General features: G+C 37.0%; 1 protein-coding gene across 1 annotated transcript in view; it reads left to right on the top strand.

The window, feature by feature from the left end:
* Positions 1 to 18107, top strand: part of PLCE1 (phospholipase C epsilon 1) — a 339193-nt gene that overhangs the window by 273268 nt on the left and 47818 nt on the right. Inside the window, exons 21-23 of the mRNA XM_020964068.2 lie at positions 211 to 332; positions 2696 to 2813; positions 17104 to 17235. Of these exons, the coding sequence (XP_020819727.1) occupies positions 211 to 332; positions 2696 to 2813; positions 17104 to 17235 (372 nt within the window). The remainder of the gene's footprint in view (positions 1 to 210; positions 333 to 2695; positions 2814 to 17103; positions 17236 to 18107) is intronic.

Genomic DNA, 18107 nt, shown 5'->3' with positions numbered 1-18107 from the left:
AAAAAAGTAAAAAACCTCAGTGAGAAAAGTTCATTCAGTCCTGTTTATTTGCTGGAATATTTTTATATCACAAAGAGACAACTCAAACATGAAGATATTTTCAGATATCAAGCATTTTTGCTCTCTGACTTTTATATACAGTAAGATCTACTGTGGATCTGTAATTTGAGTCCTGTTATATTCATTGGAGGTATTCTAACTCGTTTGCAGACAACATCCTGGAAGACCGACCTGAAAGTAAGTCAACAAGTGACAAACTACAGTTTGAGTACAACGAAGAAATTCCCAAGAGGATAAAGAAAACAGACAACTCTATTTGCAACAAGGGAAAGGTAGTATACATATTTTCCCTTCAGCCCCACTTTGGCATAAAACAAGGTTAAGCTTAGGATTATAAAAATAAAAGAAGCAGCCCCTGCCTTAAAGAGTTTATGTTCTACTGAGGGGAAAGACATTTGTGTACAAATATTTGCAAGCCAATAGCTAAATGCTAAGGACATACACAATGATTTGTGTGGAGAGAGAGGTGACACCCTAGCAACTCCTGGGGTCAGGAAAGCTCTCCTGAAGGAAATGGTACTGGAGCTTAGTTTGAAGGAAGCCAGGAAGTGGAAGGGAGTAGGGAGAGAACTACAGCCATGGGAGACCAGCTGTGCAAAGCACAGAGCCTGGAGGTGAAATGTTCTGTTTTAAGGAATGTCAGGTAAACCAGCCTAACAGGATGGCAAAGGGTATGAAAGGAATAATGTATGATAAACCTGGAAAGGTAAGCTGGAACAAAATTGTGAAAGGCTTTAAATGAGAAACAAAGGAGTTCGTATTAGGAGCTATTTGAGCTTCTTGAGCAAGAAGGTGATGTGGTTAGGCCCACACTATTGAACATATCTGGGTTCACCAGAACCAGTTTTGATCCTGGGAGCTGGTTTCTCTTTTTGCTTCATTTCCCTCATATTGAATAGCTTCAGGAAAATCTAGTGTGTTCATGGTTTAGCGCATTTCTAGTATAACATGTATTTTGAATGACTAGCTCACAATGACTGTATACACATACTGTTACTGTTGCTTTAAGAGCTAGATGTAAGAGAGAGATGAAATATTGAAAAAGGCAGGATGTGCTGACAGTTTAAAAAGTCATTTGGGAAAATGGAATAATGTGAAGTACTTCTTCCTTTGGAGCCAAGGAAAAGATGTCAGTTAAATCTCTGATCCATGAAGATGTGTGAGAAATCTGTGGAGAAGAAGGAGGTTAGGAAAAACTTCTTCCTAGATGGAGGTTTGGCAAGGTATGAGCATGAGGAGGGGAAGTGATTCAAGAAAGAGGACGATGTAAAGTTGATCTGGTTAATTATTAAGTAAAGATTGAGATGGGAGGAAAGCAAAGCCAGAGACGGGCTGATAGCCTGAAAGAACACAGAAGAAGGTAAATTAGAGGTCCTAGTAAAAACAAAGGATAGATCTAGGAGGAATGAGGCACAGTGACAGATGAAATAAGATTATGATTAGAGGAATTTCAGAGTTTTTGTTCATAAAAGAAACAGTTATGGGGGATAGTGAAACACAGCCTGTGGAATAAACAGTTTAGGTCATGGGAGATGAGGAGATTGATGAACTAGGCCAAAATACATGCTGTAGCATGTATATTAAAAGCCCCTAGTATAAGAGAAGTTGGGTAAGAATGGAGGAAGAATGACCAGTAGGCTATTGGAGAACAGTTAATAGGATCTGGATAAAATGATTCTCAAATGAAGAGAGGTACATGAGTGATAGCAATGGGAGGAGCAGGGGAAAGGGGATTTGGGGAGGTAGTGGTTGGAAGTAGGGAGATTACCTACTCCTGGCCCAGTAGAGGGAGAGGGGAGGGAGATGAGAGAAGGTGAATCTAGTACTGAAAAGGATGGCTATAGATTAGAGTCTTCAGGGGAAACCAGTTCTCAGTGAGGGGTCATTTCCTGGGAGGAGCATGAGAGGAAGAGGCCTAAGGTGAAGGAAGGTTTTTGATAGAAAAGAATAGAGAGAACAATGAAAAAGGGAGGCAGGATTGAAATTCAGAAGGGATAAGATGGATAAGAAAATTGGTAATGGCATCAGGGAAGTAGGATGGTTTTTCATGAGGCAGCTGAGTTTTCTTCATTACCACCATTAGGCTTCTACCTCCAAGAGCCATGTGAATGGCATATAGTGGCAAGTACAAGGGAAGAAGGGAAATTGGGTCTTTTCTAGCAAGTCTTCCTGTAGATGAGATCCTGACAGCACAAGATATATGGTGGACCTGAATGCTAGCCTGAGGTCTTGGAGTGAAATCCTATTGTTCAAGACTCATTTGTAACATTTGTGTAGGTTACATCAGGAGGCAGAGTGAATTGAACATCCAAAAAGGATGTCAGTCTGAAATAGTCTGTTTTGCCAGTGCCTCTGGCTAGTCCCTGAGGCAATTGCTGATGATACTATACTTTCTTACTCCACCATAAAGATCTACCTTTACTGCAAGAATGTAGGACACCCCATTTATCCAGTTACCTGACATGGATAGAGGCTTAATAATACCATAGACTTGCATATGGTTATCTTATTAAAATCAGAATGTTCTAGTTATTTGAAATTTTGAATTACACAAGTTATATGTATATGAGAGAGAGAGAGAGAGAGTACTTTCAAGACCTACAATGTAAAATTCTGTTACTTTATCATTTAACAGGTTTATGACATGGAACTGGGTGAAGAATTTTATCTTCCACAGAATAAAAAAGAGAGTAGACAGATAGCCCCAGAGCTTTCTGACCTTGTCATCTACTGCCAAGCTGTAAAATTTCCAGGTAAGACTAACTAATCTTCTCATTCTATTCCTTTAAGAAGCTAACTTATAAAAAATGTGTCTTTTCATTTTCATCCTTATGTGACTGTTCCTTTATGTTTTGAGTTGACACTGCTCATCATTTCCCGACATATTAATATTCCCTTGGCTGTCATCTCCTTCCACTTGGCAAAGAGATCAAGTTTTTCTAATTAATGTATTTTCTTTTGTTTTTTGTTTGCTTTTGTTTTTAATTAATTATTTATTTTTGACATTCTTTTTTTTTCCAAGCTCCAAATTCTCTGCCTCCCAGCCCTCCTCTACCTTATGAAATTAAGAAATTATGCCAGTAGTACATGTGAAATCATACAAAATATATGTCCATATCAGCCTTGTTGTGAAAAAAGAACAAGAAAAAAATGAAAAAAATTATACTTCAATCTGCATTCAGTTTCCATCAGTTCTTTCTCTGAAGTTGGATAGCATTTTTCATCATAAGTCCTTCAGAATTGTCTTGGATCATTGTGTTGATCAGAAAAACTGTCATTCACAGTTGATAATAGTAATGTACTATGTACACAATACAAAGCTAAGTAATACTAAATAAATATTTTTGTACATATAGGTCCTTTTCCTTTTCCTTTTTGATCGCTTTGCCATACAGACCTAGTAATGGTATTAATGAATCAAAGGGTATGCCCAGTTTTATAGCCCTTTGGACATAGTTCCAAATTGCTGTCCAGAATGGTTACATCAGTTCACAACTCCACCAGCAGTGCATTAGTGTTCCAATTTTTCCACATCCCCTCGAACATATGTCATTTTCTTTTTCTGTCATATTAACTAATCTGATGGATGTGATGTGGTACCTCAGAGTTGTTTTAATTTGCATTCCTCTAATCAGTAGTGATTTAGAGTATTTTTTCATATGACTATAGATAGTTTTGATTTCTTTGTCTGAAAACTGCCTTTTGACTGTATCCTTTGACCATTTATCAATTGAGGAATGATGTGCATTCTTATAAATTTGACTCCGTTCTCCATATATTTTAGAAATGAGGCCATTATCAGAGATACTGGTTATAAAAATTCTTTCCCATTTTTCTGCTTCCCTTCTAATCTTGGGTGCATTGGCTTTATTTGTGCAAAACCTTTTCAATTTAATGTAAACAAAATTGTCCATTTTGCATTTCATAATGTTCTCAGTCTCTTGTTTGGTCATAAATTCTTCACTTCTCCATAGATCTGAAAGGTAAACTATTCCTTGCTCTTCTAGTTTGCTTGTAGTATCAGTCTTCATATCTAAATACTGTACCCATTTTGACTTTATCTTGGTAAAGGATGTAAGATGTTGGTCTATGCCCAGTTTCTGCCATTTTTCCAGTTTTCCCAGCAGTTTTTTCCAAATAGTGATTTCTTATCCCAGAAGCTAGAGTTTTTGGATATATCAAATAGTAGATTAGTATAATCATTGACTGTTGTGTCTTGTGTACCTAAAGTATTCCACTGATCCACCACTCTATTTCTTAGCCAGTACCAAGTAGTTTTGATGATTGCTGCTTTATAATACAATTTAAGATCTGGTGCAGCTACACTACCGTCCCTTGCATTTCTTTTCATTAGTTCTCTTGATGTTGCGGACCTTTTGTTCTTCCAGATAAATTTTGTTATTGTTTTTTCTAGCTGTATAAAATAATTTTGGTAGTTTGATTGGTATGGCACTGAATAAGTAAATTAATTTAGGTAGAATTGTCATTTTTATTCTATTAGCTCAGCCTATCCATGAGCAACTGATATTTTTCCAGTTATTTAGATCTGATTTTATTTGTGTGAAAAGTGTTTTGTAATTGTGTTCATATAGTTCCTGGTTTTGTTTTGGCTGATAGACTTCCAAATATTTTATGTCTACAGTAATTTTAAATGGAATTTCTTTTTCTATCTCTTGCTGCTGGACATTGTTAGTAATATATAGAAATGTCAATGATTTGTGTAGGTTTATTTTTTATCCTACAACTTTGCTAAATTTGTTTATTATTTCAAGTATTTTTACTTGAGTTTCTAGGATTCTCTAAATATACCATCATATTATCTGCAGAGAGTGATAGCTTTGTTTCTTCTTTGCCTATTCTAATTCCTTCAATTTCTTTTTCTTCTCTAATGGCTACACCTAACATTTCTAGCACAATATTGAATAACAGTGGTGATAATGGACATTCTTGTTTCACCTCTGATCTTACTAGAAATGCTTCTAGTTTATCCCCATTACATATAATGCTTGTTGATGATTTTTGGTAGATGCTGTCTATCATTTAAAGGAAGACTCCATTTATTCCTATGCTCTGTAGTGTTTTAATAGGAATGGGGGCTCTATTTTGTCAAATACTTTTTCTGTGTCTACTGAGATAATCATATGATTTCTGTTAGTTTTGTTGTTGATTTGGTCAATTATGCTGATAGTTTTCCTAATATTGAACCAGCCCTGCATTCCTGGTATAAATCCTACTTGGTCATAGTGTATTATTCTCAAGATAAGTTGTTGTAATCTCTTTGCTAATATTTTATTTAAAATCTTTGCATCTGAACTCATTAGGGAAATTGGTCTATATTTTCCTTTCTATGTTTTGGCTCTTCCCGTTTGAGGTATCAGCACTATATTTGTATCATAAAAAAAGGAGTCCTTCTTCACCTATTTTCCCAGATAGTTTATATAGTATTGGAATTGGTTGTTCTGAAAATGTTTGATAGAATTCACTTGTAAATTCATCTGGCCCTGGAGATTTTTTTCTTAGGGAGTTCATTGATGGCTTGTTCAATTTCTTTATCTAAAATGGGGTTAAGTATTTTATTTCCTCTTCCGTTAATCTGGACAATTTATATTTTTTAAATATTCATCCATTTCACTAAGATTGTCATATTTATTGGCATACAGTTGGGCAAAATGTCTTCTAATTATTGTCTTGATTTCCTCTTCATTGGTGGTAAATTTACCCTTTTCATTTTTGATGCTGGTAGTTTGGTTGTCTTCTTTTTTTAATCAAATTAATCAAAGGTTTATCTATTTTATTGGTTTTTTCATAAAAGCAGCACTTAGTTTTATTTATTAGTTTAATGGTTTTCTTAATTTTAATTTTATTAATCTGTCCTTTGGTTTACAGAATTTCTAATTAGGTATTTCATTGGGATTTTTCAGTTTGTTCTTTTTCTGCTTTTTTTAGTTGCATGCCCAATTCATTGATCTCTTCTTTCTCTATTTTATTCATGTAAGCATTTAGAGATATAAAACTTCCCCTAAGAACTGCTTTCGCTGCATCCCGTAAGATTTGGTATGTTGTATCATTATTGTCATTCTCTTGGATGAGGTTATTGATAGTTTCTATGATTTGTTGTTTGATGCACTCATTCTTTAGGATTATTTAGTTTCCAATTAATTTTTAGTCTGTCTTTCCATGGCCCTTTATTACATATACTATTTATTGCATTGTGATCTGAAAAGGATGCATTTAATATTTCTGCCTGTCTGCACTGGGTTGTGAAGTTTTTATGTCCTGGTACATGGTAAGTTTTTGTGTAGGTGCCATGTACTGCCAAGAAAAAGTGTATTCCTTTCTGTCCCCATTCAGTTTTCTCCAGAGGTCAACCATATTTAACTTTTCTAAGATTCTGTTGATCTCCTTAACTTCTGTCTTGTTTATTTTGTGGTTAAATTTAGCTAGTTCTGAGAGGGGGAGGTTGAGGTTCCCTGCTAGTACAGTTTTGCTATTTCTTCCTGTATCTTTCTTAACTTCTCCTTTAAGAATTTGGCTGCTATAACACTTGATACATATACATTCAGTAATGATATTACTTCATTATCTGTAATTCCTTTTACCAGGATATAGTTTCCTTCCTTATCTCTTTTAATTAGATCTATTTTTCTTTTGCTTTGTCTGAGATAAGGATTGCTACCCCTGTTTTTTTTTACTTTAGCTGAAGCATAATATATTCTGCTGCAGCCTTTTAACTTTACCCTATGTGTATCCCTCAGTTTTAAATGTGTTTCCTGTAAACAACATATTGTAAGATTATGATTTTTAATCCGTTTTGCTATCCATTTCTGTTTTATGGGAGAGTTCATCCCCTTCACATTCACAGTTATGATTACTTTCAGTGTCTTCCTCTCCATCCTATTCCCCCACCTTTATGCTTTTTTGTCAACTTTCTCTCTTTCCCTCCTCAGTAGAATCTTGCTTTCTACCACTGCCTCCTTCAGTCCTCCCTCCCTTCTATTAGCCCCCTCCTTTTCTTTTACTTCCTATGGAATAAGTTAGATTTCTATACCTAACTGATTATGTTATTCCCTCTTTGAACCAAATCTGATGAAAGTAAGGTTCAAACAATGCTCATCTCCCTCCCTTCTTTCCCTCTGCTGTATTTGGTTTTTGTGCCTTTTCATGTGATATAATTTATCCTTGTCTTCCTACTCCTTTCTTCTTCCCCCAGTACAATCTCTTTTCACCATTTAATTAGATTTTTTTAGTATCACATCAAAGTCAACTAAAACACACACCCTCTGTCTAAGTATACCCCCTTTTAAATGTCATGATGACATTGCAGTTCTTAAGAGTTACAAGTGTCACCTTCCCTTGTAGGGATGTAAACAGTTTGCCCTTATTAATAATAATAATATGTTGTTGTTGTTTCTTTCCTGTTTACCTTTTTATGCCTCTCTTGAGCCTTGTATTTGAAGGTCAAATTTTCTGTTGAGCTCTGGTCTTTTCATCAGGCAGTTTTGGAAGTCCCCTATTTCATTGAATATCCTTCTCTCCTGAAAGATTATGCTCAGTTTCACTAGGTAGTTGATCCTTGGTTGTAATCCAAGCTCCTTTGACTTATGGAATATTGTATTTCACACCTTCTGATCTTTAAATATAGAAGCTTCAAGGTTCTGTGTAATCTCGACTGTGGTTCCATGATATTTAAATTGTTTCTGTATGGCTGCTTGCAGTATTTTCTCTTTGATCTGGTAATTTTAGAATTTGGCTACATATTCCTTGGTGATTTCAATTTGGGATCTCTTTCAGGAGGTGATTGGTGGATTCTTTCAACAACTAATTTACTCTCTGGTTCTGAGACCTCAGGGCAGTTTTCTTTGATGATTTCCTGAAAGATGTTGTCCAAGCTCTTTTTTTCATCATGGTTTTCAGTTAGACCAATAATTTTTAAATTATCTCTCCTGGATCTCTTTTCCAGGTCAGTTGTTTTACCAATGAAGTATTTTATGTTTTCTTGTATTTTTTCATTCTTTTGTTTCTTTTTTGACTGAGTCTTACTCTCTCATACAGTCATTAGCTTCCACTTGCCCCATTCTAATTTTTAAGGAGTTGTTTTCTTCTTTTAAATTTTGTACCTCCTTTTACATTTGCCCGTTTTACTTTTTAAGGTGTTCTTCTCTTCAGTGAGTTTTTGTGCTTCCTTTTCCATTTGGCAAATTCTACTTTTTAAGGACTTGTTTTCTGCAGTTAATTTTTGTCCTTCCTTTTCCAAGCTATTGACTCCCTCTTTCATACCTCTCATTTCTTTTCACAATTTTTCTTCCACCTCTCTTATTTGACTTTAAAAATCCTTCTTGAGTTCTTCCAAGAAGGTTTTTTGAGCTTGAGACCAGTTCATGTTCCCCTTTGAGGTTTCAGATGTGGGTATATTAACAATGTTGTCCTGCTCTGCTTTTTGTTCAAGGTGTTTGCCTGTTCCTGACTTAAAAAAAAAAAATGTTGAATTCTCCTGCTGGAGCAAAGGGGGAACTTACCCAGGCTTCTTTTCCTGCTCACTAGGCCTTGTACTCTAATATTTGGCTATGACTGGTCTAGGCCTTGCACAGGGATGTTTTGATGCTGGTGGATTTCTGTCAGCCTGGAGCTTTGCCTTATGGAGTTGTGCTTCCCAGAGCTATGTTGAGACACCCGGTGATTTTGCTGCTGGAGAATGCTGTTGCCCATGGTGGTTTTCCAAGCTGGTGTCCACCAGTCTTGTACTGCTCCCCCTCCCCTAGAGCAAGAGGGGCTTTCCCATTAATCCCCCAAGCTTCCTGGGATGCAAGACTACTGTGATCTGTCTTTTTGCTGGCTCAGGGTTTTTCCTGGGTTGATAATTTCTGGGCTTTCAGAGGTCAATGAGGGACAGTGAGAGCAACTTACTTCTTACTCCGCCTTCTTGGCTCTAACTTGCAATTGACTTTGAGTTGAGTGAGGGAGGGCTGTGCAAGGTCACCAGCCTCATTTTCGCCTCCATCTGTAGTAATTTTAAATGAAACTTCTCTTCCTATCTCTCCTTGCTAGACTTTTTTTTGGTAATATATAGAAATGTTGATGATTTATGTGCATTTATTTTATTTTATATCCAGCAACTTTACTAAAGTTGTTAATTATTTCCACTAGTTTTTAGTAGATTCTCTAGGAGTCTCTAAATATGCCATCATATCATCTGTAAAGAGCAATGGTTTTGTTTTCTCATTGCCTATTCTGATTCCTTCAATTTCTTTTTCTTCTGCTTTAGCTAGCATATCTAGTACAATATTAAATAATAGTGTTGATAATGGTCATCTCTACTTCACTCTTGATCTTGTTGAGAAAACTTTTAGCTTATCCCCATTACAGATAATTGTTGCTGATTATTTTAGATGTATCCTACTTAACATTTTAAAGAAAGCTCCATTTATTCCTATGCTTTCTAGTGTTGTATTTTGTCAAAAGCTTTTTCTGCATCTATTAAGATAATCATATGATTTTTGTTGTTTTGTTATTGATATGACCAATTATGCTGACAGTTTTCCTAATATTGAACCGCCCTGCATTCCTTATATAAATTCCACCTGGTCATAATGCATGGTCGTTCCTCTGAAATATTATACTCAGTTTTTCTGGGTAGATTTTTGGTTGTAATCTTAGCTTCTTCACCTTTGGGAATACCATATTCCAAGCCCACCTCTCCTTTAATGTGAAAGTTGCTAAACCTTGCATGATCCTAACTATGCTCCACGATATTTGAATGTTTTTTTCTGGGTGCTTGTAATATTTTCTCCTTGATGTGGGAGCTCTGGAATTTGGCTGTAATATTTCTGGGAGTTTTCATTTTTGGATCTCTTTCAGGAAGTAATTGGTAGATTCTTTTAATTTCTGTTTTGCCCTCTGGTTTCTAGGATATCAGAGCAGTTTTCCTTGATAATTTCTTGAAATATGATGTCTAGGCTCTTTTTATGATTATGACTTTCAGGTAGTCCAATATTTGTTAAATTATCTCTCCTCAATCTGTTTTCCAGGTCAGTTGTTTTTCTAGTGAAATAGTTCACATTTTTTTCTGTTTTTTTTTTCCCATTATTTTGACTTTCTTTGAGAGTTTCTTGATGTCTCCTGGAGTCATTAGCTTCCGCTTGTCCAAAACTGATTTTTAAGGAGTTCTTTCCTTCAGGAAATTTTTGTACCACTTTTTCCATTTGATCAAATCTGGTTTTTAAAGAGTTCTATTGGGGCAGCTAGGTGGCACAGTGGACAGAGTGCCAGCCCTGGAGTCAGGAGGACCTGAGTTCAAATCCGGCCTTAGACACATGATACTCGCTAGCTGTGTGACCCTGGGCAAGTCGCTTAACCCCAGTTGCCTTGCCAAAAAAAAAAAAAGAGTTCTATTCAGTGGATTTTTGTATCTTTTTTTAGCATTTGGTGAATTCTGTTTTTAAGATCTTACTTTCTTCAATATTTTTTTGTTCCTCTTTTACCAAACCATTGACTCTCTTTTCATAATTTCCTTGCATCACTCTCATTTCTTTTCCAAATTTTTCCTCTACTTCTTTTTAAAATCCTTTTTGAGCTCTTTTAGGAATTCTGGTTGGGCTTGGATTCAGATCACATTTTTCTTTGAGGTTGTGCTTGTAGCTGTTTTGACATCTTTGTCTTGTTCTGAGTTTGTATCTTGATCTTCCCTGTCACCATAGCAGATTTTTATGGTCAGTTTCTTTCATTATTGTTCGTTCATTCTCCGGTCTATTTCTTGACTATTAACTTTATGTTAAAATCAGACTGATCCCAGAGTGGAGGGGGCACTGTCTCAAGCTTCAGTTTTTCATGTTGCTATTTTCAGAGCTAGTTCTGGGGGTTCCAAGGCGGTATGAGCCAAGGAGAGGTGTTGTAACTCCTCGGCCTGCGCTCTGGTCTTTTCCCAGGAAGGATCTTGCTGCCTTGCAGCTGCAAGTGCTAGTACTTCTCTAGACCCTGGAATTGTGACCAGGTCCTCTGCTCTCCTATAGCCACAAGCACTAGTGCTCCTCTCTACCTTGGAACTAAAATCAGGTCCCTTGCTCCCTTGTGAATGACCACAAACATTTTCCCCACCCTGGTATTTCAGCCAGGGACCCTGCTCCACTGTGGCTACAAGTGCTGTTGCTCCTCTTGACTCTGGAACTGTGACTTGGGCCCCTGCTCTCCTGAAGTAGCAAGCACTTGTGCTCATTCTTACCTTGGAACTGAGACCAAGGCCCCTTACCTTGTGAGTGACCACTCCTCTCCATCCTAGAACTGCATATGGGCATTGCAACAGGGTCTTGTGCCCAGTGCCAGCAAAGGGTCTCTTATAATCTCTTTCTGACCAGGTGTCCAGCCCCTTTACGTCTGTGGCTGAGAGCTCCCAAAGATGCTGCTGCCACTGTGGCAGCTGCCTCCAAGGCCTGCTGCTACTGCTGCCACAGTCTGCATTGTCCTTCAGGCTGACCAGCACTTTAATGTAACAGAGCTCTCCTGATAGCCTCCTAAGTTGTCTTGGGCTGAAAGAATATATCACCCTGACCTTTTGTTGGTTCTGCCACTCTTGAACTTGATTTGAGGCAAATATTTTAAAGTTTTTTGGAGAAGAATGTTGGGAGAGTTCAGCTGACTTGCTGCCTGTATGCTACCACCTTAGCTCTGTCTCGCACTAATGCACTTTATAAGTTCTTTTGTGTTCCTTATTTTGATGACTGATTCATATCAGTTACTTTGGAAATGGTGATAGTCTGTGTTAACATCTGTTTTTTTATCCATTTCCAATTTTGTAGCTTCAACAGCTGATTTAAATAGGCTAGGTTTTAGCTGTACCATATCTCAAACTGCATTATAAAGTGGTAATTATCAAAACAATCTGGTACTGACTAAGAAATAGTGGTAGATCAATGGAATAGATCAGGTATCCAAACATTATAGCAAATGACCATAGTAATCTAGTGTTTCATAAACCCAAAGCTCCAAGATTTTGAGACAAAAACTCATTATTTGACAAAAACTTCTGGGAAAACTGGAAAACAGTAGGTCAGAAATTAGGTATGGACCAACATCTTATACTGTATACCAAGATAAGGTCAAAATGAATGCATGATTTAGACATAAAGTGATATCATAAGCAAATGAGGACAGCAAGGAATAGTTTACCTGTCGGATCTATGGAGAAGGGAAGGTCTTACCAGATCTTTTTAGTAATTATCTTCCTCTTCATCTTCTATTAATGTTTCATATATCTTAAAAACATAGCTACTCTTCAATACCCACCCACCCTTCCTTTTTTCTTTTTGCTTTTTTTTTTTTTGCTTTTTTAGGCAATTGGGGTTAAGTGACTTGCCCAAGGTCACACAGCTAGTAAGTGTCAAGTGTTGGGTCTGAGGCCAGATTTGAACTCAGGTCCTCCTGACTTCAGGGCCGGTGCTCTGTCCACTGTGCCACCTAGCTGCCCCAACCCTTCCTTTTTTCAAAGAAATTTTTAGAATGTATAATCTATCCTTTCATCTCCCACTTTTCCTCCACACATTCCTTTCTTAATCTTTTGCAGTCAAGATTATTCTCTACTGCTTCACTAAACCTGAACTTTTAAAGGTTGGCAATGACCACCTCCTTATTTAATCTGATGGGTTTCCCCTCCCCCCCTTATTCAGCATTCTTCTCAGATCCTGTGTAATATTTTACTTTCTTTCCTTGGCTTCCTGAAATTTCACTTTACTGTTGCTCCTGCTTTTGTGATTGCTTCTTCTCTCCTCCCTTTACTGGGTTCTGTTCCTTCTCCTTCCCACTATGATGGCCCCCATGTTTCTGATATCTTCTCTTCCTAATCTTCCCTCTGTCTCACTTACTTGGTAAACTCATCCATTGTTATTATTTCAGTTCACCTCCATATGAATGATTCCCAAATGTGTGTCTCCAGATTAGTCACCACCTTGCCTCCAATCAAGATTTCTCACTGCCTACAGAACATCTCTGCTTGGCAGGGGCAGCTATGGGGTGAAAGGGCAGGGATTGGAGCCAGGACAACCTGAGTTTGAATACTGTCTTCAACACTTACTGGCTGTGTGACCCCCAAGCAAATAACTTAAACTCTCTCAGCCTCAGATCCCTGCAAAATGTGATGATAGTACCTATTTTACAGGGTTATTTTCGGATTATATAGTTAACCTATGCAAAGCACTTTACAAATGTGAAAGTGCATGTAAATACTAGCTGTTATTATTATTATCATAGCTTGCTGCAAACTCCAAATCATTATTATGTCCTAAATTAAATTTGTCATCTTTTCTGAAACCAACTACCCTTTATATCTCATTTAGCTCATTGGCCCCCTCCTCTTTCTGGTCTTCTAGTCCAGCAAATTTCATATAGTGTCTTTGACCTTTCCCTCTTCTTCCCCTTGAACTAATCCCAGGTCTTCTTGTTTCCTTCCTTGAAATATCTCATAAATTTGTACTTCTTTCTTTATTCCTTCTTATGCTAGTCCAGGCTGTCATCATTTCACATTTGGATTATTACAACAGCCTTCTTATTGGGGATGCTGACTCTAGTTTCTAGTCTGTCATTAATATGACTTCAACATAATCACCCTAAAACATTCACTCACCCTGCTAGTCAAGGAGCTCTGATGGTCTCCTGTTGTATATGATATTGAGTCTAAACCGCTCTGTTTGACTTTCATATCCTCCATAAAATGGCCCTGGCCCATCTCTTCAGTGTTGTTCACAACTAAACCCCAATATCTACAGTCACTCTTGTCAGACAAGTCTCTTCACTATCTCCCATTAAGAATAATTATTCTTGCTTGCATGCCTCTGTTTATGCTATTCATTCTAGATTGAGTGTTGAGCCTTCTCTCCTTTGCCTGTATAAGACTAATTTATCTTTAAGGACCAATTCAAATTATACCTTATCCTTGAAATATTCTTTGACTTCTCCAAACTTCCTTACCTAATTTCATTCTGTAATTATCTCCAAATATTTTTATTAAATATCTTTATTAGTAAAAATAATTTTGAGCATGTACTTCAAATATGTGTATATTTGTAAATTATACTCATGTACCACTATACTAATTATTATATATTATAAAACTTGCATAAAATTAGAAGTTTTTTGAATAATGAGATACAGATGAAATATTTGAGCCTAGATTCAATAGGGAGCCACTAGAGTTTATTGAGAAGGGAAGCGATACAACAAGTTCTGCACTTAAGGCAAATTTCTTTGGCATCCTCCAAATGGATTGGATTGGAGAAAAAAAAACTCAAGGGAGGGAGACTGAAAGTCTATTGCAGTAGCAGAGGTGAGAAGTAATAACAGCTTAAATTAGGGTGATGGCTGTGTGAGTAGAGAGAAGGAGTCATATACAAGAGATGTTGTTGAGCTAGAAATAGCAGGACTTGGGTACGATTATGTATATGGGTGAGTAAGAGTGAGAAGCTGAGGATGACTCCAAGGTTGCAAGGTAAGTGACTGGAAGAGTAGTGGTCTCCTCAACAGAAGTAAGACGTTCAGAATAGAGATGGGCTTGAGGGGAAAGGTAATATAATAAGAGCTGAATGAAATGTAAATCTTACTCCATCCATCCCATGTCTGATCCACTCTATCTTACTGACAGCAAAAGGGGTAGAGGTAGGGCTCTTTACTACCTGTGGTACTCCCCACACCTACAAAGTAATCTGGGAGATGGGTGGAGAATAGAATTTTGCCTGGGTCATGACCAGAGAGTTATTGTCCTGAAGGGCTCAGCTAGCAGAACCTAGCAGGGGAGGGGACGAGAGTTGAGTATATTAAGTGATGATGGGTGAAGTGAAGGGTGTTGGAGACAAGCCCATTACAGACTGATTGATGTGCCATCTGCAGTATCCCTATGGCTCCAGGGCTCCAGTTATGTCATTTAAAAGGATATCGTGGCTTATTCATTTTAAGTTTTAGCCCATTCTTTCAGCATAAACATTAATTTTCTTGGCAGCCCAGAAATCCTACAGCAGTAAAAACCATGCTTTGTTGGCAGACTAATGGTGTTTTAATGAGCCATTTGAATCACGAGGATAGACTGTCAGAGCTGTTGGATCAAGACTATGCTACAATGCATTCTTAGACCTTAGAGCTGACAAGCCAATTTGTCTGAAAGAAGTAAAAGTAGTTGTTTTTGACACTTTTCTTTGTGTTCTCCTCTCCTGGGTGTTGTAGCCAGACAGATGAACCAAACCTACTCCAGCCATCAAGAGACAACAATCACCCTTGCATCCTTGTGGATGTACTTTTGTTAGGAGACAAGGCCAACTAAATGTCAGTCTTAAATGAAGATACCCAGTAGTAGCTGAAAAGAATAGGAGTATGCTCTTGGCAAATTTAAGAGCAACATTTCTGACAGTTGAGTTTGCAGAAAAGAGAAAGGTGGCTTTGAACTGAAAGAGTAGATGGGATATATAGTGATGAGTGGTTGTGACTTACCTAGAAAGCCATACCTGTGATGAAAAAAAGTTTGACATTTTTAAGTTGCTTTGCGTCCTTGTTTTCTATATTATGAAAACTATCATTTTTCCTTTAGCATATGGTTGGAAAATAACATTTATTTCACAAAAATCTGACATGCACACAATTTTTTAGGGATAGTCTATTGTGTAAAGAAAGGTACACTTATAAAAAAACTTACTCTATTAATTAGGGAACTTGATTAAGTGTCATTTGTACTGTCTTCTAGAAGTTTTCTCTCTCAAGAAAGATGACCTTTAACCATAAGTATTACAATGAACAGAGAGCTTCTGTCTAACAGTATGAGTAATTAATGAATAAAAATTACAAGCATTAGACTTTCTATGCTAGTATATACACATTTACCAGAACACTGATGTGAAGAAACATACCAAAAGAATTTTCGACAAACTCAACACAATGCTACCAATATTGTTGGTTCAAATCCCAGATCTGCCACTTAAGTAAATCACTTAAAATTTTTGTGAAAAGAAGGTTGTCTTCATCAGATTCCATCTCCCTTTTCCAGTTATAGTATGATCATACTGTAATCCCCTGGCCCCTCAAAAGAAAAACAACCCACTTCATCTTGGTTCTGCTATCATGAAGGAAACAAACAAACTCATTCAGAATGAAGAATTCCTGGTACTCCCAAGTGCACTGCTCTGTTTTCATTTTAAAAGAGGACCATTCGAAGAGATTTAATTTTAAGGAATAGATTTCCAATAATGGAATTTTAATGGGGCTATTTGGGGCAGAGATCTTCCCAGGTCACTTTAAATAACCAGGAAACATGTGACAGTATAGTGGGGGTGTTTAACCTGGCTAAGAGAAAGTAGGGGGAGGGGGAAGACGATAGTTATATCAAAATGCTGTCATTTGAAGGAAGGAATTAAACTTGTTCTGGACCCTGAAGGGCAGAATTAGGGAGCAATGAGTGGAAGCTGCAAAGAAGCAGTTTTATGTTCTATATTAAGAAAAACCTCCAAACAGAGCTGCCCAGAAGCAGAATGAGCTGTCTCCCAGAGGTAATGGGGTCCTCTACATTGGATATCATCAAACAAAGGCTGGATGACCTTGTCAGGTGTGGTATAGAGAAGATTCTGGTTTGGGTCCAGGGCAGATAAGGGCCATTCTGATTGAGAGTCTCTGATATCAAACAAGGTGATTATGCCAGAAAGAGATAGAAAAAATCAGTAACATAAAGTAATCCATTCATTTGATAATGATTCCCCAAATAAAAGTTCTCTGTACATCTTTTTTCTATTAGACTATTGTTAATCAAAATATTGTTATTTTGATATTAGCATAATAGTATTTGTGGCCATTCTCTAATGACTATGCAGTTTCTTTCAACTTTTCTTTTTTAATCAAGGCAAGAGCTATCTTATAATTGGACTCAATACTGTTATTAAGGCCACTAAAAAATAAAATGTTAGTAGGCCCTACACATTATATTACAAGGGAGTAGTAGTGATTAAAAATATCAACGGTGATGGAAAATGTTGAGTTCCTTTGCTTGCAGTTTTTGGCTTATTTATTTTAATTTTATGGGAACAGGATTGTCGACTTTAAACCCATCTGGCTCTAGCAGAGGAAAAGAAAGGAAAAGCAGGAAGTCCATTTTTGGCAACAATCCGGGCAGATTAAGCCCTGGGGAGACAGCAGCATATACCAAAACATCTGGAAAAAGTAAAGTCAGCTTCTTACCAATATCTTTACTTGATTCTGTATATTGGATGGATCAAATGTTTTCCTGTTGGTAATCTTCACTTGAATGTTTAAATTGTTTTTTGTAATGGATGTTCATGTAGCCTACTGTAACTGAGTAATAATAAGCAAAAAAAAAAAAAGTAAAATGGTACTCATATTGCAAACCACCATTTTGCAATTTTAATTTCTGGAGAATCATGATAATTCACCAGAGACGTTTTAGCAGCATTTTCTGAAAACAACATCAGAAAACTCTTTCAGTTTAAAGAAAACCCTGGTGGTTCCTCTGTGAATTATAATCCTCACTTCATGTAATCTCCCCAGAAAATGCCAATTTGAACATTTTTATCGTCCACCATTTTCTTCAAGATAACAAATTAACCCACCAATAGACTTCGAGTTGCATTTTGATACTTTTTATTAATGTACCCAATTTTATTCAAATTGGACAACTACTTCAAAGTTTATTTCAAACAAACAAACCTAAATGCTAGGCATTTCATGACATTTGGCAAAAACAAAACGAAAAAACTTACACTGTATTTCTTGTAGCTTGTTAGAATTATTCTAAATCTCCTACCGGAGTAAAAATTTATTTCAGAATGTAAAAGAAAACTTCTGTTTAGTCAGTATACTTACTTGTACTGTGGCACCAAAGACCTCTTGTACCTCATGGCCTCCATTTCTCTTCCATCAGCGAGTCCCCAGACTTAACTCATTTGTGTCCCTACTGGCTTCTCACTGCTAACATTTTTCCTTTTGTTCTTAGTTGTGTTGCTGTTGAGTCATTATAGTCGTGCCCTACCCGTTGTGACCCCATTTGGGTTTTCTTGGCAGAGATACTGGAGTGG

The sequence above is a fragment of the Phascolarctos cinereus genome, unplaced genomic scaffold, assembly GCF_003287225.1.
Source record: "Phascolarctos cinereus isolate Bilbo 61053 unplaced genomic scaffold, phaCin_HiC Scaffold_3;HRSCAF=262, whole genome shotgun sequence".
NCBI classification, from domain to species: domain Eukaryota; kingdom Metazoa; phylum Chordata; class Mammalia; order Diprotodontia; family Phascolarctidae; genus Phascolarctos; species Phascolarctos cinereus.
Note: the sequence above shows the minus strand (reverse complement) of the source record. Positions and strands in the feature narration are given on the sequence as shown.